Source organism: Tachysurus vachellii, chromosome 5 (assembly GCF_030014155.1).
Source record: "Tachysurus vachellii isolate PV-2020 chromosome 5, HZAU_Pvac_v1, whole genome shotgun sequence".
Classification (NCBI taxonomy): Eukaryota; Metazoa; Chordata; class Actinopteri; order Siluriformes; family Bagridae; genus Tachysurus; species Tachysurus vachellii.
Window position 1 is genome coordinate 24,302,501 of NC_083464.1, and position 25,000 is coordinate 24,327,500.

At 39.2% G+C, this 25,000-nt stretch overlaps 2 protein-coding genes across 6 annotated transcripts in view; one reads left to right on the plus strand and one right to left on the minus strand.

Annotated features, from left to right (window-relative positions):
* The window catches only part of si:ch73-22o12.1 (nectin-2), a 76,035-nt gene extending 70,158 nt beyond the window's left edge, over positions 1 to 5,877 (minus strand). Inside the window, exons 1-2 of one of the 4 annotated variants that reach the window (XM_060870694.1) lie at positions 5,663 to 5,877; positions 5,439 to 5,531 (exon numbers count right to left, since the gene is read on the minus strand). In XM_060870694.1, coding sequence (XP_060726677.1) covers positions 5,439 to 5,505 — 67 coding nt within the window. In that variant the 5' untranslated portion in view covers positions 5,506 to 5,531; positions 5,663 to 5,877. Of the gene's footprint in view, positions 1 to 5,438; positions 5,566 to 5,662 lie in introns of all 4 variants that reach the window. The other 3 variants (XM_060870691.1, XM_060870693.1, XM_060870690.1) reach the window with 3 other exon arrangements.
* A 3,760-nt stretch (positions 5,878 to 9,637) lies between these two features.
* g6fl (g6f-like) overlaps positions 9,638 to 25,000 on the plus strand; it is a 17,189-nt gene continuing 1,826 nt past the window's right edge. The window contains exons 1-8 of one of the 2 annotated variants that reach the window (XM_060870695.1): positions 9,638 to 9,796; positions 13,857 to 14,177; positions 14,728 to 14,994; positions 17,840 to 17,875; positions 19,737 to 20,063; positions 20,745 to 21,005; positions 24,615 to 24,689; positions 24,793 to 24,921. In XM_060870695.1, the coding sequence (XP_060726678.1) occupies positions 9,721 to 9,796; positions 13,857 to 14,177; positions 14,728 to 14,994; positions 17,840 to 17,875; positions 19,737 to 20,063; positions 20,745 to 21,005; positions 24,615 to 24,689; positions 24,793 to 24,921 (1,492 nt within the window). In that variant the 5' untranslated portion in view covers positions 9,638 to 9,720. The remainder of the gene's footprint in view (positions 9,797 to 13,856; positions 14,178 to 14,727; positions 14,995 to 17,839; positions 17,876 to 19,736; positions 20,064 to 20,744; positions 21,006 to 24,614; positions 24,690 to 24,792; positions 24,922 to 25,000) is intronic. The other variant, XM_060870696.1, reaches the window with a different exon arrangement.

Genomic DNA, 25,000 nt, shown 5'->3' on the forward strand with positions numbered 1-25,000 from the left:
AAAGAGAGGGAAATGTCAAGAAGACAAGCCATTTAACTCTGGACAGCTGCTAGTTTGACAGGGCTCAAGTAAGCCATGTTTACTTGCAAGGGCATCGCTGGCTTTGCTGATCGATACCGGATCAATAAGCTCAGGCTGACTCGCAGACACTGGATGGACACATTAAGGACAGTGAGAAGGAGGAGGAGGAAGAAGAGGAGGGGGAGTCTTCAGGAAGTGCAACACTGTACAGCTCTATATTCACCTCACAGGCAAGGGAGTAAGAGAGGGAAGTCAAGGTTACCACAGGAATCGTCTTCCTCATTCCGTATGGTCATTAAAAGGTCAGGCGGGAGGTATGTGCGCCGTTCCAGGACATCAGAGCCTCCATTTCTCCAACATGGCAACATGAGCAATGTAACATCGACATGCAGAACTCTCTCTGAATACATTCTTCAGCCATTACATAGTCGTGAGGCCAGGAATCGGACGTGTGTGTGTGTCCAGAACGAGGTGTGATGGAAGTAATTGATGTTCGACATCGAATGCCTCGTAATGACGAAACCGCAATGTGGAATCCATTAGGTGCTCGCAAATAAAACTCGCCAAGCCCAGGAGAGAGAGAGAGAGAGAGAGAGACACACACACACACACACCTCCAGCCTTTTCAAGGCAGTCAACCTGAGAGCATCGATTCTCCGCTGGTTTTTCTGTGCGTTTTCCACGTCCTCACTTTATTAAAACCAGTTGTCTGTTAAAGGGTTGAGAGACTCGTCGTGAATAACAGGAGCGATATTGCTTGACCTGGCAACCACAGATGTGCGACCGTTCCGACAGTTGATATAGTCTAAGACCTTTGCACTGTAGTCTTTCAGGCATATAACGGAGAGGAAATTTCATGGTACGTGAGAGGATTTATGAAGTTCGTTTGTGGCGTGGCTTTAAAGTGAATTCATTCAAAGCTTCTAAAAGACAAAATGTCTCCAGTCCCATTATACAAATACACATACAATTCAATATAAGGACTGAATTGCTCTTTTCAATAAACATGGCCTGAAATAAGAGTTTTAATCAGAACTGATCTAAACAACTTCCTGAACACGGCTCTACTTTTTAAGGTCATGCACAGCAGACTGTAAAATAAACTGAAATATAAACTTTGTGGGGTGTGTGTGAACATTCCATATGAAGGGTGTTATTTCTAAAAAACCAACCCAGTGACCCAATTAGGTGACATTCTGTGTGTTTATGGGTTCTTTCCACCCAAATGTTTTAATGAGTCACCACATTTTTCAATTTGAAAGTGAAAGCACCAGCGGTAGCAGACATCCACTGCATCTGGAGTCCTTGCTTCACCCCTCTCTGACACGCTCTGCCTGGCTGCCCAGCTTCACAAGAAAAATGATTAAATTATGAGGGGGATTTAAATGGCCATGTCGACACTGTGAATCTCTGAAGCTATAAAAGCGTCCCGAAAGCTGACATCTGCCCGACAAGGAGTGCAGGGAAAAGCAGTGGGGGAAAAAAAAAGAGCATGATGACTGCTGCACATAATGATGATGGAGAAGAATGACAAGCAAGATGCTCGACCTTCTGGACTACGCTCATTGTTGCTAACTTTTTAAGCACCTAGCAACAAATGTAATGACACTTTGGCTTGTCAAAACTCTCCAGCTCACATCACAGATTATAAATAAATAAGCTGAGAGCGGGTTCACGCCAATAACCACCAGCGTGTAAAGGCCTAGTTGCATTTGAACAAGCCGATGTTCCTGAAAACCAACCGATCCCTGATCGCCAAAGCTCCCAGCAACCAACCAACTGGGCACTGATCAACCAAGCTCCCAAAAAACCAAATACCAATTACCAGTGTTTTCAATAAACAAATTAATGATCAACAAATTTCCCAACAACCAATCGCTAATCACCATCTTTCCTAACAACAAATCACTGATCACCACTGTTTCCCAACAACCAATCATTACCAAAGCAGCACTGATCACCAGTGGTCCAGTCAACCAATCAGTGATCGACAAAGATCCTAAAAACCTGATTATCAGCGTTCCTACTGCCCAATCACTAAACCCCATTGTCCCCTAAAACCAATCACTGATCATCACTGCTTGTCCCACCCACACAGCCACTATCCATATTTCCATATCCCACCTAATTGCCACCAAAACTTTATTTTCTCTGTGCACTTGAGAGAAAGCCATGACTAATCACCATGATGTATAGTTATTTAGATTTCTGTTTCAATGTCTTCAAAAGTAACTATGCCTGTTAGTTTGCATACAGATAAAACGTTGTTCTGCTCTTCAGAAAGGACTCCTGAAAGTCTTCTTTCGACTAAAATCTTCCGTCAACATCTTACGATTGTAATCTTCCTTCTTCAAATAAGCACAATTCAGCAAATACGCAAATGAGTATTTTGACATTCCCGGCGACTTTCAGCGATTTTTTTGGATCACGCATCGACTACCTGCTTCTGAAAAGTGCCTCGTTTTAGAGCCAGGTTCTTGACGGGCTAGATCAGGGATAGGTCTAGAACTGAAGCCATATGGTCTGGGTGAAATTCCAATCAGATATTAGATGGTAAACTTTTGATTTCTCTGAAAAAGCCACATAAAAAAAAGCTAAAGTGTGTATTATTGCAGGTTTGATAGTTACAAGGCCAGCCATTGATGAAATCTACTGAAGCACAGTGCTACAAAGATTAAAGCTCCAGTCTTTGTGCCCACACGCTCTCTCGCGCCGTCACACACGCGCACACACCCCAACTCTTTTTTCAACCCTACATTCCTGTATTTATTTTCAATAAACCTGTTCTTTTTACCCCAGTGCTCTTCTTCCCTCCCTCATTGTCTGACTCAGACTCTAATAAAATGCTGGCCTTGAGGTCTGGCTCATAGGTATGCGGTGCGTGGGTCTGCTTTTGGGTGGTGGTGGTGGTGGTTGGGGGGGGGGGGTCAGGTAGAGGCTACTACTGTGGGGGGCTGGGCTGAAGATTTTGAATAGACCAATGACAAAACATCTCCCTCAAACAAAAGCAAACTGCACACAAGAATAAAGGGTGGAGCGAGGGAAGGAAAGAGCCGGACTCCCAAAGTTAGAAATGAGTATTTTAAGCAGTGAACGTGTGTGTACGTCTTGGGTGGCAATAATTAACAGTAGGACCATCTAACACACTCCCACCTGTGTGCATTCTGTCCAAGTGTGCAACTAGTTTCTAGAGGTTGTGTGTTTGATTCTCTTTCTACTAAATAAAGGTTAGTCTGCTTCCCCTTGCCCTGCAAACTGCCAAAATCTCTCCCCTACCCCCTCTTTCCCTCAGTCTCTCTCTCTCTCTCTCTCTCTCTCGCTCTCACACACACACAGAGCACTTGATGACATTACTACAGCCCTCCACCCCCCAACCTTTGCTTCACCATTGTTTAAAAATCCCCTCAACATCTCCATAGTAACTGGTTCAAGCTTTTTGACTTTGCTTTCTGCAACTGCTGATATGAGACTCAAGCCTAGGAGATCTGATCTCTTAATGAAACATGGCTTGTGTTCAAAGTGAGCATGAGTTAGAAACACTTTTAATCACACAAAGATTTTAATTCTTCTTATCTTGATGGAAGAGTCACAACCATGCAGTTTTGTAGAGCAGCGGCCGGGAACAGGCTGAGCACGGTCCAATGGACCCGGAAACACATTTCGGTGGACTGATGCGAGCATTCGAAAATCGTGCGTATGGAAAGAACTGACTGTAAATCAGAGCCAGCTTGGCTTGCATAGCAGGTCCTCTTTTGCAACCTGTCGCATTCCAATCGTGTGAAATTGCATATATTAAGTTAAATGCAGCTCATTGAGAAAGGAACTAGTTTTTTCACTGACTCGTATCCTCTCGCACACTAGTTCCTCTTCCGATGGATATCAGATATTAAAGTAATCTATAAGTCTGTCCCCTGAACCTCACTTTTTTTTTTTAAACACACAAAACACCTGTAAAAACAAAAAAGGTGCAAATGCTCCCAGGACACAGGTAAATATATTTAGAAGAGTAGAGCATAAAAACAACAGGACCTGTTTTTTTCCCCCCACTTAGTACTTCCATCTTCCATCACTTCCTTCATAAATAAAATATCCATTGTTTCATTATTCCAATCCTCCCTGCAAACCTCTTTCACCCTGAACTGCACTTGATGTGCTGTGAAATGTTCTCTGGCAGGAAAGTGTCCCACGCCATGAATAACTGAAAGAAAGGAGAAGCATTTTGCAGTTGTCCACCGCCTGCATTCACAAGGCAAAACTTTAGCCATTTGTTACATTGATGTATTATTAAATCTCTCGACAGCACGCTTTATTCCAGTGACGTTGAAACACTGTTACCGTGTTACATTGATATGCCTCCGGCTATGTAACCATTACGTGCCACAGCTACAGGTTAAGTCCCAAATTGCTCCTTCCTTTCCTAAAAAGTGCCCTACACCTACTGTAATAAGCAACAATGGGCACCTGCGCCATACTTAGTGCACTACATATCCACTACGGAATCATTTCAGACGCAGCCTGGATCAGGTGCGTTAAAGCACCTGCTGGCGTAAATAATTAACTATGCAAAGCTAGATTTCAAAACAGGAAATGCCTTTCTCTTAAGTAACAAGTTGCTGAGTAAATTGTAAAACATGAGGAAGTGATATTTGATTAGATATGTTTTTTTTTTTTACCTAGGAAATCCTGACGTATACATATGAGGAAAAATGTAATAACAATAAAACTATTGTTCCCAGCACCCTGTTGCGCTCCTACATGGCAACCCAAAGGTTTCTCCCAAATCAATACAGACCAAGAATAACAGCAAAAATGCGGAAAAGACACAAATCCTTTGCGTGATGGATTAAAGAAAGGCAATAAAGGACGGAACGTTTAAAAGGTTGATTAATACTTTGGTTTGTTTATATTTACAAAAAGGCGACATTAGAAACAATATACGACTTTACAGCAGTAAATTACAGATTATGAATAGAATCCGATTAAATAAATAGTCGACTATTTGCTCAGGCAGCAGTCTTATTGAACATAAACCGGTTTAAAGCCTTTTCTACACCTGAAAACACCTTAAAGGGAGGAAATACTTTTAAAGGCCACACCTTACATTAGAACACGGCGCGTTCGCGTCGAAACCGAACAGCTCACCGAAAGTAAAATAAAAGCTACAACGAACCACGTAAAACAATAACAACCTCCTTATTTATCACACATCGAGGTAAATTGTCTTTTATAATATCCCTGATATGCCTAGTCGCGTAAAGAAAGCCAGGAACGAGCGTTAATATAAAGGGAAACGTTTGGCACCGAGTGTCACCGGTTAAACCGACCCAAGTGCGTGTGTGTGAACGTTCAGACCCGTAAACGGTCTCCACACGCACAGATGGCTCATATCATGCTGATATAAAAGGCTCTAATCTCACCTTGGACTGTAAGGAGGATGGTGATGAGGAGTCCCACCGCAGAGCACACACCAGAGTCCAGCATCATGTTGTCCAACAGCGCGCTCAGTGTCTCTGGTTGTCAGCGAGAAAGCAGCAACTTTAATTCCTACTCTATTAAAAAAATATGCCTTCTGATTGACTTTTTTTTATATATATATATATATATATATAAATACACCCACTGGTCAGAGCAACAAACTTACTGACTTCGCTTCTTTTCTTTCTTGTGTTTTTTTTTTATGTAAAAGCGTCCAGACGGGTTTGAGTAAGAGTCTCTTTCTCAGTCGCTCCTGTTTATTTAATAAGCGGTGATGTGCAGCGTGCGTCCGCCTGCTCCACGGCCGTGTGCGCGAGCTCTGACCGATACTCCGCAAACGCTCCCCGCTACTGGAGCCTGCTGTCACGTGGTGACGACTGACGTCACACACACACCACCAAATAAACCCAAAAAAACCCAACACCCACGGTGAATATTCAGGAACTTCTTGAAAGCGGATTCACGTGACGCACAGCAAAAGCGAAACCTTTATCATGGTGATATAACACTAAGATACGCTGTATAGGTGTGAACCGGAAATACACAGGTTTCTGTGATGTAGACGCCATTAGAACACACCTGGTGGCTCGAACAAGTACATAATTGGACTGTGGTTTTCTTTCAGATTGAATCTTTAAAGGTTTTCTACACTCCACAGGTAACATACACATGCTAGTCCTTATACAGGTCTCAAAAACCACCCTAACATACTATTAATACTGTATCTTTGCTTGTTTATGAGATCTGTGTAAGGACTAGAATGTGTATGTTACCTGTAGACTGTAGAAAACCATTAAAGATTCAATATGGACAGATAAGCTACCGTAGATGGTACCGTAGATGTCCCCTTTAAGTGTCAATCAAAGATACAGTATTAATAGTATGTTGTGGTGGTTTTTGAGATCTGTATAAGGACTAGCATGTGTATGTTACCTGTGGACTGTAGAAAACCATTAAAGATTCAATATGGACAGATAAGCTACCGTAGATGGTACCGTAGATGTTCCCTTTAAGTGTCAAGCAAAGATACAGTATTAATAGTATGTTGTGGTGGTTTTTGAGATCTGTATAAGGACTAGCATGTGTATGTTACCTGTGGACTGTAGAAAACCATTAAAGATTCAATATGGACAGATAAGCTACCGTAGATGGTACCGTAGATGTTCCCTTTAAGTGTCAATCAAAGATACAGTATTAATAGTATGTTGTGGTGGTTTTTGAGATCTGTATAAGGACTAGCATGTGTATGTTACCTGTGGACTGTAGAAAACCATTAAAGATTCAATATGGACAGATAAGCTACCGTAGATGGTACCGTAGATGTTCCCTTTAAGTGTCAAGCAAAGATACGGTATTAATAGTATGTTGTGGTGGTTTTTGAGATCTGTATAAGGACTAGCATGAGTATGTTACCTGTGGACTGTAGAAAACCATTAAAGATTCAATACACACAGATAAGCTACCGTAGATGGTACCGTGGATGTTCCCTTTAAGTGACAAGCAATGATACAGCATTAATAGTATGTTTCGGTGGTTTTTGAGATCTGTATAAGGACTAGTAGGGTATTTCATGTAAGCAAGCTTATAGACCATAAGCTATAGCCTTTGGGCTATAAACCCGTCACAGCCTTAGCATGAAGCATATCTAAAAAAAAGAAAAATGTCTCAAGAAAATAGTCTAGGTTTCCCACAAATGTCATCACAGGTGCAAAGTTGTGCAAAGTATTTACTCTACCTTCATATGTTCTGAGTAATAAAAACTAGTTTTTATTTCTAGCATTCGGGAAACTTTTATCTTTAATATCTTATGTCGTAAAAGAAGAACATAAACAGTGGTCTAATTTTTTTTAAGGAACTAATTTTTTGAATTTCAAAAGAAAAAAGAAACAAAGGGTTTAAGGTTTTAACACTGAACAGTGAATTGTAATGAATTCATAGTGTTGAAAACAACAAATTGATGAAACAGTCAAGCATTTCCATTCACACAGATTTTCTTCAGTGTTTACAAATTAGAGATATTGTCCCAGGTGTTCAACTAGTCAAATTCAATATTGAAATACACTTGGGGGGAAAAATACAACTTGAGCATCTGGCAAACCCAGGAATAAGAGGAAAAATGTAATCAAGCATGGAATGAGAGAATTTTACAAACTGGAATTCACTAAACCCTTAGCACTAGAAGGAGCAGCCTGAACACAGCACTTTGAATATCTGAAAACTGAACTGACGTCCTTCAAAAGCTTTGTTCTTATACTAATCCTAAGGTTTGGGTAAAATGATACTGATGTGTGAACTGGAAACAGAGAAAACTGTGAGGATTACAGTATTCAATCAACACCGAGGGTATGTGCTAATTTGAAATAGCTGGAAAGGTTTTTATAATGCTTCAGTGCCCTTACTCTAAATATAGAGGTAGTAGAGGCTATATTAAGCAGGTCATTGAAATTGCTCAGTGTGTAGGTGTCAAACTCGAAATAATCGGTCTTGGTTTCCTGAGTACAATTAATCTTTGTGTACTGTATTCGACCTATTGTGTGCGTAGAAGCAACACAGCCCCCCCACCTGCTGCAGACACATCACCCTAAGCGAGTCATCCTTCTCGCCTGCTTCTCGCCACCTCAAGTGCATATCCATTAGCAGCGTGTATCTCCTTGTATAACACCCATGAGCAAACGATTGAGCAAATAATTGGTAAGAGCGTTGAAGCCCTGTGCATTCTAAGCAGCGGTGACGTGCATTCTATGTAGAGGCTTTGAGTTGAAAGGCGAGTCATTGTTCCTGCTTAGGGTCTTTTTTTTTCTCTTCTGGATAGTGGTGAGCTCACAGCAAAAGGAAGAATGCAAGGAGGAGATAACAAACTAGTTTTAATATCTAAACATTACAGATTTCTTCGAATGTCTTGTGTTAGTTAGTTAATGTTCTCTTTAGGTTAATAAACATCTGTGAAATGAGAGAAACTTATTTATTTATGGCAATTTGTACAGTTGATGATGCAGAGGAAATTTAAAAGCATCACCCTCTGAGTGTGTGTTTGTGTGTGTGTGTGTGTGTGTGTGTGTGTGTATGAGAGTGATTACTGTAACAACCATGAAACTTCATTTAAATAATTTCTTCTCTCTACGCCTGGCTCGTCTTCTCCCGATCATAACTAATCCCTGGCTCTCCCTCGCTGTTCACACAGGGATCAGGATATGTACTCTGCCATGGCTCTCATTAGCTACTGTTGTCCTACTTAGTTGGCTCTGAAATTGTTCTTTAATTCATTTTTCCTCCTATCTGTCTTTCACATTTCGCTCTTCGCCTTCATCCTCTATTTCCTAGCATGTTCTCTTTCATTTTCTTCTCCCAGACTAAGAGTTAATTAGAAGGTACGAGTGCTTCACAGTGTGATAACTTTGTCAGTTTTAATTAAAGACCTTTATAGGGATGTAGGCATTTTTGTCCAGGAACAAGAGACTTGAAATATATATTCAGACCCTTAAGTTCTCCTTCATGCTTGCATATCACTGTAACAGTATACACACACACACACACACACACACACACACACACGGTAGTTGCCTAGTGCACAGTTTTTACCCTTATTTGTATTCTTAGTGTGGGCAGCATGTTACTGAAGTTCAGCAGAAGCAGACAGAAAAGGAGCGAGAGTTAATAACAGCCGATGCGCACTTCAGTTCCTGCACCATGAATAAAATCCTAGCAAGAGCAAATATCTTGCATATTGGCAAATGTGCCTAATGCTTCCGATTCTGAGATTATTCTAAAACAAATATCAGATTATTACACCTATTTCTAGACACCATCCCAAAGTTCTGTCTAGGAATAGTCCTAATAATGGTACATCTGTTTTATAATGATCTAGCAAAGAGCCTTTGCGTTAAGCTTGTTTTTTTATGCCACTGTGTGTGTGTTGCATCGCCTGGACAAAAGAGCGTGCAGTTCTGTCTATCGATTCCTAACAGCACTGCTGTGTTTTCCTGTGCGAGTGTTCATGTTTGAGTATGCAATTTTCACATCCATGTTTTCCAGCTGTCAGACTTATCCTGTATTCTGTCAGAGTTTGCACTGCCTTGGCAGTTTCAAATTTAGCAACACACACACACACACACACACACACACACACACACATTGAATTGTCAAACACTTCCTACTCAATGTCCAGTAACCACCGTACATGGCTCTCTTTATTATCTTAAAGAGCACATCACTGAATGCAGCAGTATGAGTTCTTATTCTCTTCTTTTTTCTCTTGTTTGCATTTGTGAATGTTTTATCTTTCCAGCTTCAGCACAACGAGGTAAGTAATTCTGTCAAGTAATGCTGTTTTTTTTTATTAACCATATAACATAGTTGCACATTTTGGAAAAAAAAAACACAGGTTAAATCCACAACTCGACAATTGGCAAATACGCAGTTCTTTGGTTCATCTTTCTCCACGAACTGTTAAAGGATCTATGTAGAAGCCTACAACCATGTTTCCTCATCAGCAGTAGGAATCTAGAACCTGTAGCCATCACGAGAACAATTGAGGAACATGGGATAGAGTGCGTATCTTGTGTACGTGCTAAGAAAATGTCTACACCTAAGGTCACATTGAGTATGTAGTTTTACATATACTGTAAACACTGTACACTATAACACAGGCTATTATGGACACTTACATAATTATGGACACTTACATAATTTCATTGGAAGATTAATCAAGTCCTTTTGCATGATGTCCTTGGGTGAAAAACCTTTTCACCCAAGGACACCTGTTGTTCTCTTCGATTCTGAACTCTTATTAAATTAAATTAGTTGTCAAGAACAGTTACTACCAGTTAAGAATTATTTCCGGACTAAAACCGACTCTGAAAAGGTTATTCACGCCTATTATTTCTCGTTAAGATTACTGTAATTCCTTATATATCGGTCTTCCCCAATACTCAACAGAGCTTCTTCAGAACACAAACACAAGGCTGTTGACTTGTAGAAAATAAACACAATCATATCACCCCTTTGCCATTACAATGGCTCCCAGTTCACTTTAGAATACAGTTCAAGATACTTTTAATTGTTTTTAAAGCACTAATGGGACAGACACCTTCTTAAATTCATTCATACTCAGCACTTAGGTACCTTAGATCTTCTCAACAAGTGCACCTACACGTCCCTAGATCTGACCTTAAACTGAAAGGTTATAGAGTGTTTGAGGTCGCTGCTTCTCACCTGTAGATTCAGCTCACTCCAGACATCAAGAATGCTCCGTCTGTTTCAGTTTTTACATCTAGGCTAAAAACATACCTTTATATGCTGGCTTTCCCAACCTCTTAACCTGGATTTATTGTTCAATGCTTAACTAATTTTCTCTTTTTACATCATTGTTCTTGTATATTCATAGTCGGATAATGTAATGTTAGTGTGTGTTTCGTACAGCACTTTGGTCAGTGTAAGCTAATTATAAATTAAACGTGTTCAACAAATAAATGTACGTCCTTCCTTCCTGACTTCCTTACTTTTAGTATTTAGTAAGTAGTTTCCTTGTGGTTAGAATGTTTGTCTCATACCTACTGTACAAGTTTGCGGTTCTGATTCCTGAAGATCACATGTTTCCTGTGTTCTATCACCAGAGCTGCTTTCAGATTGATTGCATACATTAAGGGGTAGGAGTGTGTGCGTGTGTGTGTGTGTGTGTGTGTGTGTGCATGCGTGTGTGTGCGTGTGTGTGTCGCACCTACACACTTTTAACATCTGGTATTTAAAAATGTAGCTACATGTGAATAATTGTAACCGCTGAACAAGTGCAAAAATCTACTGAGTTGAATCTACATTAATCAAGCATACGCATGCATTTAAAAGTAAAAGTAAACATCAGTCATAAGGAAAATATATATATTTTTATATACATTTAAAGTAAGAATTGGATTCGAGACTTTGAACACAAAAAAAAAATATGAAGGCGCATTAGCACCAAAAACAAAGCTTAAACTAGTCAATATAATAAACGAATACCCCAAACGTATGCTATCTAATGTCACTCATGTAAACGTAATTTAATCAAGTAAACTTAATTTTCATTTTAAAAGCTGATGTTTCATGGTTCATGCTTCATGTGGGAGTCTAATCCAACACGTCATCCAGTATGAATGAGTACCAGCAAAGAACAAATCATCCTATTTAGAAAAAAAAGGAATAAAATAGAATTTTCTTGACATTTGAGGTTTGTAGTAACTTTAAAGGTCAGTAAGGAGTAAAATGAATGTAGAAATGTACTTGAGTTAAAACACAATCTGAACTGAATAAAGAGACAATCTTTCAAAATAATTCTTAAGCGCAATTTGTAATTAACAATAATTATAACACAATTTCTCGTGAAATACGGCTTCTCTTACAGCCGCATTAGCTAATGCGGTAACTGTAATTGTATTTTGTATCTACAGTTTATTCTGGTTGATTCATGGTGAATTGTAGTGGTGTTTTCACAGCACCATTTGGTGACAGCGGGGAAGTGAGCCAGCAATCCAGGCACAAAAACAAAACAAAAAAAAACCTAAGAGCGATTAACGATTAGCGGTTTCAAGGACCAACATGTATTTTTATTCTCAAGAAAAACAAATTCCAAGAAACTTTTCTGTGAAACTCCAACCGTCCTCTACTGCGTCATCGGATAAAACCCACAGGAAGCCATATATGGAAGTTGAGCATGTTAAACTATCTGACTGTTTTAGGCAGCGGCTGAACTCTTTATTGATATTGTTATACTGTACATTAGCTGTTCCTTTTGTTAAGAGTGAAATGTGATTTATTTTACAACCATGGCACGTAATCAGGGAACTTTGCTTATATTGTAGAGTACGCTTAAGAGTCACATTCAGTACATTTACATGCAGCCAAATAATCCGTTGCTAATCGAATCCATAGCTCAGATAGATTAAAAAGCCTTCATACAAACATCTGAAGGAAATTTCGGAATGAACGGGTTTGAATGGGTGAAGTGAAGCTGAAATAATCTGGTAAATAGTGAAATATTAGGTGTGTAAATGCTTGAATTTGACAATATTTTTCAATTCGGATTAAAAAAAACTAGTGTGAACGATTTGTTCGGATCGTATGTAACGCACGTGAACAAACAAAAGTTTGATTGCAATAATTAGGGTTCATATGAATTAAAGTACTGAAATCAGAATCTGAAATTCATTCATACTGACAAACAAAATGGGCACATAAACATACCCACTGTGTTGTAGAAGGGTTTCGGTCCTGATGTGGATGTAGAAACGGGCTGTCAGGGCAGCAGCCAGTAAGATATTAAAGTCATTTTAGAAAAAAAAAAGGAAAGAAAGAATGTTGCTTGAGGGATCCACATGCCATCAATTTTTCATTACAGTCTTCCCAGACCAACTGCTGCATGAACTTACAGTTCCTACAGTTACGTAATAACTGCAGCACAAATGGTCTTGCAAAACCGACCGAGCCTCCATTATTTCAGATGATTTCAAAGGAAATGTAAAACATCTGGCAATCATTTAAATGGAAGTGAAACAGTTTTTTTTTTTTGTTTTTTGTAAAAGAGAGAAAGAGAGAGAGATTGTCAAAAAAAAATGACGTCATTTGATGTTTGGTGTCTTATCGGAAATCTCCGAAGTAACGTCCTTATTTGAAAGTTATTGGAAAATACTCTGTACTTTAACATGTGCCTTGTACACAATAACACACTAAACATACTTCGAGCATAGCATAAATAATTACATATGTAGGTTTTGCTGGATCTTTCATAAGTTTTCTGATCATCATCACCCAAAATGGCTCTCTTTAATAAATAAATAAATAAATAAATAAAAATAATAAAAATAAAAAAACTCTTGTAAATGAGGTCTTACCAGATATTGCTGTTTTGAAATATCCTGAAATTCTTATTAGAACCCTAAACTGAAAAAAAGCAATATGTGGTCAGTTAAAATAAAAAAAAAATCTATATTACGTAGTATTAACGTAAACCGATTACATTGTGAAAGTGCACGAGGATGTTAGAAGATATAACTATAGTATTAACTTTAGATGTTAATCACACACGTGCAGCAATAGTGTAGAGGTATAAAATACTAACGTCTTTAGTTCGAGACTCAACGTTGGTGTGTCTGCCATGACTTTTATTCAGTTTTTAAAATAGGGAATTAAATCGTGTTGGATGTAGGAAAACTAATTGTGCTAATGTTACTCGATTAAATCGTTTCAATCAAGTTCTTTCAATGAGCTATTTCTCAGAGAGTGTCTCTGGACACACTCTGGCCTCTTATTGGAACCCTTTAGGATTTTTATACAAGGAAAAGTCACCAAGCCTCCATTATGATTCCTTAATATTCTCTTTTTTTCTTTAGTTAATGCTTGGAGTGATGTGATCATGGTTGAAACAGGCTCAGCCGTCACCCTGTGCTGCTCTGAGGAACCCGTTGTAACCCCCAGGCTGGTTACATGGATGATGATGGGAGACAAGGGGACAAATTGGACCAGCCTGTTTTCAGTTATCCGAGAAGGAGGGAATAAGAGACTACAAAATGCAGGCAGAATTCTGGAGATATCTGATCAAATTTTCTTGCGATTTACTGCCACAGAGGAAAGTGGAGGGCTCTACTCTTGCTTGCTGGAGAAGGAGGACAAGAAGTTTAAAGAGAGAATTATTCTTCTTGCTGTTATTAAACGTTGAGTAGTCCTCTTTGTCTTTATCTCTGTTATGCACACAGCACTCCATTTTTCTTTGACCGTGTCTCAAGGCTTTGTTTATTTTGAGTCCATTACTGAGATCTGTTTTGTCACGTCACATTAAATCGGGGAAGATCGCATCTGCGTCAGGCAAAACAGCAGTCAGTATAATGCACAACACAGCGTGTTATTTACTTAATTAAATATGATTTAGATTTATGATTGACAGGAGTTCCTTATTACAGACAATTAACTCTTTGTCTCAGAATCCCTGTTTTGTCTTTGAATCCAAAATATGGCATCACAAGACTTAAAAAAAAAAACATTTAACAGATGTTATGTGAGCATAATATTCACATTTTATTCCATCTTTTATTTAAAAAAAAAAGAAGAAAACAGGAAACAGTAGTGGCATGATGTGTTTTATGATATACTGTGGAGTCTATGGTACTGATGACTACAATATACTGAAACTGTAAACATTTTTAGACTGAAAAATCACAGACTTTGTGTGTGTGTGTGCGTGTGTGTGTGTGCATGTGTGTACAGTGACCTTAGCGCCGGCTTCTGTCATCCCCATCGACAGCACTGCGAGGTTAAAAGCTGAAGTATCTCCCTCCTATGCCGTAGCGGGTGGGACGTGGCTCTCACGCACCGGCTCACCATTACTCACTGATGTGTCCTTAGCAGGCACCCTGCTCACCAAACTGCCCCGTGTCACCCCCAGTGACAACGGCATCTACACATGCAACATCACTGTGGACGGCCAAAGCAGGAAACCCGTCTACAGCTACACACTCAGGGTGAAACTATATGGTGAGAAATCTCATTCATCTGAACACATGACTCAGTTTAAATCTTATACGGTATGCGCTCTTGAATTCGTATAGCCATGCGACGTTTATATACTATATACATGTAGCTATACAACATTTGGTCACTTTATTAGGAACACCGGTACCTAATAAATGCGATTACAAGTACAACCAATCATGTGTCAGCAGCATAATGCATACAGTCGTGCAGATACAAGCCAAGAGCTTCAGGTAAGATTCACATCAAACCGTAGAATATTATCCCAGTGACTTTGAGCATGACACGGTTGTTATTTCAGAAGTTGCTGGGATTTTCACACACAAAATCATACCTCATCTTTTTTCCATGTTTCATTCTGTTTAGTAATCCAGTGTTGACTGTAGCCTCAGATTCCTGTTCTTGGCTGAGAAAACTGGAACTTCATGTAATCTCCTGCAATTATAGCTTATCAAGCTCAAGGCTATGTGTTATGGGATGCTTTTATGCTTATTACAGATTTTATTTGGAGTATCTCTGGACTTTTCTTTCTTTTTTGTTCAAACCAGTCTGAACATTTTCCTCTGATCTCTCTTATCAACAATATATTTCCACCTGAAGAACTGCTGGATTTTTTTCCTTGTTTGTTTTTTTCAAACCATTCTGGGTGGAGAATCAAATTTTTTCTGTTGTTTGATATGAATGTTATGTGACGTTCGTGACTTGTATCTACATGATATCTTGCACTGCTGCCACGGCACTGGTTGTTCGGAAAAGTACACAAAAGAACATTCTGATAAAAGGTGGGGATGTTTATTATACCATGATGGAGAATATTCAATAAGACCAGAAACGACTCTGGGATTTCACCATTTACTCTGTGGAAAAAAAAGATTTAGCTTGAAGTCAGTAGGAGCCTAATGTCTCCATCTCACAAACGTTTTCTTCCGTCATTGTTGACAGAAACCAGCCTGACCTGTTTACTGTCAACAATGACGGGGAAAAAGTTTCCTCAAAGAACACGGCTCGTAAATGAACAAACATTCCCATCGTGAATAAACGTAATCAGCAGAATTAAATCATTTACCACTAAAGCAAACAGTTCAGTGTAAGTCAGGCTGATAGATAGATAGATAGATAGATAGATAGATAGATAGATAGATAGATAGATAGATAGATAGATAGATAGATAGACAGCTAGTCATATATACTGACGGACGGACAGACAGATAAACAGACAGACAGACAGACAGACAGACAGATAAACAGACAGACAGATAAACAATTAGATGGACAGACAAAAAATAGATAGATAGACAGACAGACAGACAGACAGACAGACAGATAGATAGATAGATAGATAGATAGATAGATAGATAGATAGATAGATAGATAGATAGATAGATAGACAGATAGATAGACAGATAGATAGACAGATAGATAGATAGATAGATAGATAGATAGATAGATAGACAGCTAGTCATTTATACCGACGGACAGATAGACAGACAGACGGCTAAACAACTAGATGGCCAGACAGACCGACAGACAGACAGACAGACAGATAGATAGATAGATAGATAGATAGATAGATAGATAGATAGATAGATAGATAGATAGATAGATAGATAGATAGATAGACAGCTAGTCATTTATACCGACGGACAGATAGACAGACGGCTAAACAACTAGATGGACAGACAGACAGACAGACAGATAGATAGATAGATAGATAGATAGATAGATAGATAGATAGATAGATAGATAGATAGATAGATAGATAGATAGATAGATAGATAGATAGATACAAAATTGGAGGAAATTATTGTGTCACATTAGTGTAAAACTAAACTGAAAGCAAATACATATCTAAAGAAAAACACACACTGAACATAGAGACTCTAATCTTTAAAAAGATGAATAAGAATCGTTTGCTGAGAAATCACACAGAGGCGTTCCCTGATGGGAATTTCCCAGTTGAATGACTGGTTATGATAATTGATAAAATCCAGTGTGTCATCAGGCATCTCACCGAGTTCCTCAGGTAACTACAGTACTGTTTACAAGATAATGCAAGTTCATTTTCTGTCAGAGGTTTGTTTAGAAATTCCGGAAGGAGTCTCCAGTGTCACAGCCATCTAAAGCTCTAACTTTAAGATGGGAATCTTTGTGGTTTTCTTAGTAACTTCACAGGCTGATTTTGTTTTGTCTCTTGACTTCAAGAGTCTGCTGAGGTGTATTCATGTGTGTATGTGTAGAACAGAAATGATACCAGGAACAGAGTTGGGCTTATTAATGTATGTGTATGACATGTTACTTAACACATAATAGAGTACATAAGAGATGTTCAGTATGAGTATGTACGAGGGGAACACAGCTAATCAGCAGATTACTAGAGCAGACAGATTAAACCTATGTTATAGATAACATACTATAATGTATCAGTTATAATGTGATTATTTCAAGGCTAGGTTTGTTAGAGAAATCTAAGACACGTGGAGAAATATCAGATTAAAGGAAAAGCCGATACAAAGTGTATCGGTTAGGTGTTGGGTCACGCTGTACTTGAGGAATGAACACCATTCTTCCTAAATATATTCCCAGGTAGAGAGCACCGTCTAACACATTACTCCAGAAGAGTTGCTGCAGATTTCAACATGGTTAAATGTTCTGTTTGTATATTCATGTTTAGGACATGCTAATATATATATATATATATTTAAAGCATTGTGGCAAATTGTAGAACTGTAAATGTACACATGTACATGGTAATAACATTCATTAAGGACTATAGCTACACTAAAGGCAATAAAAAAGCACAGGATATTAAAACTCAGTAACCTCCCTCTCTTTTTCTTTCCTCTCACAGGGAAGAAAGTGGCATGGTTCCCAAATATTACATATGGTAAGACTTTCTGCCTGCATTGTATTAGCCATGCTCGACACTGATCAGCTCCCGGTCTTCAACGCACTGCCATCTCATCCCTCTCACACCATCTGGTTCTGCCTGAAACCACTTCTGTTAATCCAAACATTTTACATCATCAAGCAAACATCATACTACATGCTTGAGTAAACTCCCAGCTCCTGTGCACTATTTCAGGGACAGAAGGTGTTATTTCATACTTATTTTGTATTTATTTAGGGATAAGTCAGCAAAATTGACATAAACACACACACACACACACACACACACACACACACACACACACACAGAGCCACAGGCAGGAGAGCACAATGAGTACATGTTCAATCTGAGTTATGTGTTCCTAAGGAAACTTTACATCGAACAATAATATCCTCATTCTTCTTCCCTTCCTGTCTGTCTGTTCTCTCTGCTCTCACACTCACAATGCACCATTCTCTCACGGCTGTCTATATAACAATGCCTGGAAAAATGACTAGCAGCTCCGTGAATCAAATCGAATGATATTGTCGCCTCATGACTATTAATTCGCTCTCCTTCCCACCTCGCTAACTGATTCACTTTCGCTACTGTTTTGATTCTGTTTAAGCCTGCTTTTACATTTATGGTATCCCCACCCAGTATGTTTTCAGCCCTGTTGGAGTACAGAAAGTCGGTAGGGTTTAGCTGCAGAATTTGCTCTATAGCCTTTGAGATTTGATGCAGTTTCCTTGTCAAAACAGAAGATAATGAACAGACAAAGCATAAGCATAAGCATAGTTGATAAGCATACAGTAAGCAGGAGCAGTGTAATAACTGATATGTAATAAAAACATCTCACAAACCAGGATTTTAACTCACCAGATTTCCGAATTTAATTATTTAATCTCCCTCAACATGCTGGAAAGTTCAAACACACCTTCCACAGTTACAGAACAACTTTCTGAATGATTTGCTGCAATATTTGTGGGCAGTCGGAAAAAAGCACCTGATATACAAAAAGCAGTAGTGAAATCTGACTAATGTAGCTTTATCTTTTGCATATCTATCAACCTTATTTTGTAGCACAGCTGCTATTCATGAAATTGCTCTTTTCAAGGTCATTCAAGGTCAGGAGTTTCACAGACTCTCTGATAACTGGTATCTAATTACAAACTGAACCGATTAAAATGATGTTCATTTTGCCACACCATATGTCCAACAATGACCAAACTGTGAAATTGAGAAAAATCAAACTTATTGAAAAAGCAAACTTATTGAAATCTTTAGGCAGACTGACTGTATTTTACTGTTTAAAATAAAAATATTTTTATATGTCTTGGTTCAAAAAAAATTAATAGAAAAAAAATTATATATATATATATATATATATATATATATATATATATATATATATATATATATATATATATATATGTGTGTGTGTGTGTGTGTGTGTGTGTGTGTGTTTCGATTAAACCCAGTGGTTTCCAGTGGATTTTTCCAGACACAGGTTAAAATGACATGAACTGGAAATGATTTAGGCTGAGGTGATCTAATTCAACTCTAATGAAGTGACGTGACATACGGCTAAGTATGGTGACCCATACTCAGAATTTGTTCTCTGCATTTAACCCATCCAAAGTGCACACACACACAGCAGTGAACACACACCCGGAGCAGTGGGCAGCCATTTATGCTGTGGCGCCCGGGGAGCAGTTGGGGGTTTGGTGCCTTGCTCAAGGGCACCTAAGTCGTGTTCTCCAATGTTCAGATGTTAATGTTCTATGATTGAGAAATCTGCTCTAAAACTCTACTATGAATGGCTCTGACATTAAAGCTGAAAGTCCTGTAAGTTTTTTCTCTCTGCCTTTATCATCAGCAGGACCTCTATACAGTCTGGCGGCTCTGTCTCGGTCAGCTGTCACACTCCCCTGCCCCAACATCAATGGTGACTATGTCCTGCTTTACTGGTGGCGTCCAGATTCACCATCATCATCTCCAGAGCTGATTTTTCAGTTCGACCGCTGGAGAGACTCCAAGAAGCAGTCTAATCTCCGCCTCAGTTTGCTCAACCGCCCCTCTGTGCTTTCTGGGAACTTCTCTTTCCTCCTGAGACCAGAGATGAAAGACGCAGGCCGATATCAGTGCGAGGTCTTTAGGGATGACCAGGTTTTTGCTCAGGTTACAGCACTGACTGTATTATATGGTAAATACCTGCACTGTACATTAAAATATACACAATACATGTATTCAAGTGAATATAAGTTGATCCCAAATAATAGAAAAGAACCAATAATAAGTATGTCAGCCGTATAGTCATACAGTATGTGTAGCACTCCACTGGCTTACTGTTTAGACGACATACACACATGCTATTCATACAGGTTCTCTAAAATCAATTACTGGCGACCAGCCTATTATTCTCTGTTCATTCGTTTTCAGGTGGTTCATCTGCCCTTCTCTCTCTCTCTCTCTCTCTCACTATCTCATTCTCTTTCTTGTTCCTCTCCTGCTTTTCATTCACCATCATGTCTTTGCCTTTCAAGGACCCCCTCTCTCTTTCTCACATGCTAATATAATGGCTTTTAGTAGGCCTCATTAAAGATCTCATTATGTGTAATTACACCTGCTGCCAGTCGCCGCTGACGGCGCTGGCGGCTCTGCCATTACTGTGAAAACTGGTGGGCTCAATTAGGCCAGGATTGATTCTGATTTGAGTGGAAGAAGACACAGTGCATCAGTCATGGTCAGCTCCGGTCGGTCTGCTATCCACCTAGCTTATGAATACGCATCAACTTAACCTTGCTTTTTAGTCATTTTTTTTTCCTTTATACATTCAAAAAACAGGTCTCTCTCTTTATCTCTTTCTCTCTCTTTCTCTGTCCAGGTTATAGCAAGATAAGATCCTACTCTTCCTCGATGGACCTGATCTGTATGTATAGCGAGCGTTCTCTGGTAGCCTCAGTAAAATGGTCGCACGTCCAGAGACCTGAACGTCAGCTGCCTTCAAGTGCAGTTATGGGTCAGACAATCATTACAATAGACCTCCCAATAACGCCAGACACGGCTGGCGACTACACCTGTACTCTTCAACTAAACAACGGTCAAACTATCAGATATCTTTACACCGCCACGATGCCTCGTACAGGTAACAGCACGCATCTCAAGACACATCTCAAAAATCCTCATATGAATCATTAGAAGGTTTAAATAAGCATTGCTAGTATAAAACTCTACACTTCTAATTTTATTGCTCTTTTATGTGCAAATAGGTTGCTCAAAATTAAAGTGGGAGTAGAAATCCATGTTCTGAATTCGCACAGGAAAAGAAAAGAAAACCAGAGCCCAACATGCAAAATCTCTTTATTTAGGCTTTGCCAGTAATCCTGTTTAGAATCCTAAGCAAGGGTCAAAACTTTGCCAGACACGGTCACCACAGGCACATCCATAATCATATCCACAAATAGGCAAGCTGAGGTCAAAAGCAGGAATCAGAGAGCATGCCGGTCTGGGGAATACCGAAACACGGAAACAGTCACCAGGGGAATATGAACTAGAAACATTTTATTACTGCTGGTAAAGATGTTGGAGTGAAAATGAAAGTAAGTATATAATGAGATATATATTTTAGTGTGTGTATGTGTGAGTGTATGTGTGTGTGTGTGAGAGAGAGAGAGAAAGAAAGAAAGAGAGAGAGAGAGAGAGAGAGAGAGTCACATCATTATTCTTTTGCCGATCAGGGAGTGGAATTCCACACGGGTCACTAAAAAGGTCAAATTCCAAAGTCCTTACATTCACTTAGTCAGCAGACTGTCACATTAATTACAGCCAAACTATGATTATTAACATTTTATTCAAGCCTATAATCACACTCCTAAGATCTAAAGCAGATTCCATAACCCAAAACACCTTTTGTTAAAGAGCCGAGCTGTGGATCGTCGTAAGGCTTCCGAATTGTTACACTGGTCACATCTTTCTGTATACCTGCTGCTCATAGCAGGGGCGGGGTTTAGCCTGGGCTCGGGTGGGGAACGGATGGATATAAAAGCAAACATGACTGAAAGATTAATCCGCAGTCACGTACATTATAAGCCTATAGAGGAAGTTTATTTTTCTCTCTCTCCATCATACCTGCTTGAATCAGTCTCAGTGACAGACATCATAATGGGGTGTGCGTTTATAGGAAAATAGTTTACAACAAGATGCTGTTATCATCCAGTGGTAGAAGTATTGAGATGATTTACATTTACGGCATTCGACTTACGTTTTGTTTCATTTTATAAAACTGAGCAATTGGACCTGGTATTTGAGCTCACAACCTTCAGGTTGTAGGACCAACACCTAAACCACTAGGCTACTACATCCCCTGGAATGGGGGATATATACTGTTTATCCCTGTCAGAGATGTATTATTAGTTGATGTTTATAGACTAATATTACTGCTGCATTGATGTCTATGTTGCATTAGACTGCTGAAGATGTTTAAATTCATTTTCAGTACTTTATATACTGTCGGTTATTCAACCCATTTCACTAGTATGCTGGGGTTCCATTTTTCTTGGACTTATAGGACATTTTGCTATTACATAAATATTTTATACTGTATAAATTAGTATAAAAATGTTCATTATTATTTGATATAAAATGAGTCAGGACACTCATAACCTAGTATAACCATACAGAGTATTTTAGATGCTTATGTACAAGCACTTAGGGCATCTCAGAGAGTAGAAATGGGTTTAATATCAGAAACTTGTCCTTAGTAATCTCGGTGAAGAAAATACAAATTTAACTTAAAGCTCTGAGTGGCTCCTCTCACATGAGCCATTAAAAGCACCCCTGTGGAATCTGGCATGAAAAAAAACCATTATAAACAAGCATCATATTCTATAAGATCAACATATTTTGTAGAGTCGCTGTCCTAAGAGAACCAGGTATCTCTAGAACGTCAGCTTCTCATGAGCTTGAAGCTTAAAAACAGCCCTGTTTTTTGCTTTGTGCCATTATATTTTTCAGCTAATCCAGTGGGGGATTTTAAATAGTGTATTCAGATTAAGAAGTAGGACAATTTTCTCAAGCCATACAGGAACAAGTAATCCTTCAGGTTATTACAAACATTCAAAAACAACACATTTAGAAATATGCAGTCATCTCTGGACAGAAAAGAATATGAGAAACTGTAACCTGATGAGTAACTATCTGGGTCGGCTGTTTTTAGGTATTTATTTATTTATTTATTTTAGCCAATGGAAAAATAACAGAAAATAATTTAATAAAAAAAATTCTATTTACCATCATTTCTAACTTCTGATTGGGGGAGCAGCCAACATTGGACAATGATCTGTTGCTGCAGCCTCACACAAAGCCCACCGCAGCACTCATGTTACTGTCTGTTCGACTGTCGGTTCAACCTGATGTGCGACGTATCCCAGATAGCAACATAGTTTGGGCCGAGTCTACCTTACATTCAGCACTTATGGCTATCGATTTTAAGCCTATAAAACAATACTACCACCAGTGATTGCCCACCTATTTTTTGTACCATGCCACCCTAATAAAATTGCCTGAAACCTGTCCTGAACTAGTAAATAATGCGGTCAGACAAATGTAGTGGAGTAAAAAGTACTAGATTTGCCTTTGAGATTTAGTGCATTCATTCATTCATTCATTTTCTACCGCTTATCCGAACTACCTCGGGTCACGGGGGAGCCTGTGCCTATCTCAGGCGTCATCGGGCATCAAGGCAGGAGTGCCAACCCATCGCTGGGCATGATTTAGTGCAGTAGAAGTATAAAGTTGCATAAAATGGAAATGCTCAAATAAAGTATCTTGAACTTCCACTTAAGTACAGGACCTGAATTAGTGTACATTCAGCCATCTTACAAAAAAAAGAACTTCTACAATTACATTTTTTGCTGACTTAATTAATGACAGGTCATATCATGTTCACAAAACATGTATCATTTGGGTTATAACACTCTAAACTGTTGTTCCTCAACTAGCTATGACAGCTGTAACATTACAGACAACCCACAAAGCTGTCCATCCTGAAGACTCTGATTCAGCATTACTTCTGGCAGGAAACTCCTTATCGGAATGGTTACACATATTTGTCTATTCGATTATGTGCGCTGTCTACCGTACAAGTCCCTGTGCAAGTTGTTACCATAGAAACAATACCACATTAGGAAGAGTGCATTAATAAAAACCTTGCCGCCAGAACAACTTGCTGTTCTAGATAATTCGATCAGCACCTTCTGGCCAATCAGATTAGAGAATTGTGTGATGAAAAGTGCCATCTTCCTAAAAGCCTTTGACCTTTTTCCACCTCGCACCTGCTAGATTTCTGGTTGTTACAGAAACCTAACACAACACAATACAATACAGTTCATGAAACCTCTCTTTCTTTGCATGTCAACTCACTGCATGTAAATCCAGCTCGGGCCCATTTCCTCATGGTGCTGGGAATTTGAATTCACTTAGCACAGGAACATTACGTAATGCCAACCATTCATTCTCTTCCTCCTTCCCTCCCTCTCTCCCTTCCTCCCTCTCAGAATTCCTCTGAAGCGTAACGGATTGTTAGGATTTGCCATTGTATATCACATCATTTTGTTATTGTTCTTGTCTTATTGTTTAGGTGTGAAAGTGCACTGTGCAGATTTTGAGATTTCTACACCATGTGTCCTCTGTGCTCTTTTTAAATGGAAATGGATGGCGTCAAGGCTCTGTTTTGTCCTCTTTGTGTCTGTTACAGAGCCACCTTGCTGTTCAAGTGAGCAGCCTCATGATTTAACCACCCAGACTGCTGTCTCTCTGCTGCAGCCTACTGGTGAGAACTACACACTATCTCACCTACTGACACACACTACATTTGCCATCAAAGTCTCCTTCTCTATCTGTCTGTCTGTCTGTCTGTCTGTCTGTTCTTCCAGAGCGTAACAGTACACCTGAGCCATCCATTCTTCTCCCAGCTCTCTCTCTTCTCCTCTTTTTGGTACCTGTGGTTGCTGTCGCTGTCGGGGTGTTGCTATGGAGACGAGGACCTTGCACCTTCCCTCAAAGTTAGTCCTGCCATTTATCTTTTTTGCTTTATTCTGAATTCTGTCAGCTCACCCTGACTGGATAGGATGAACAGAGATT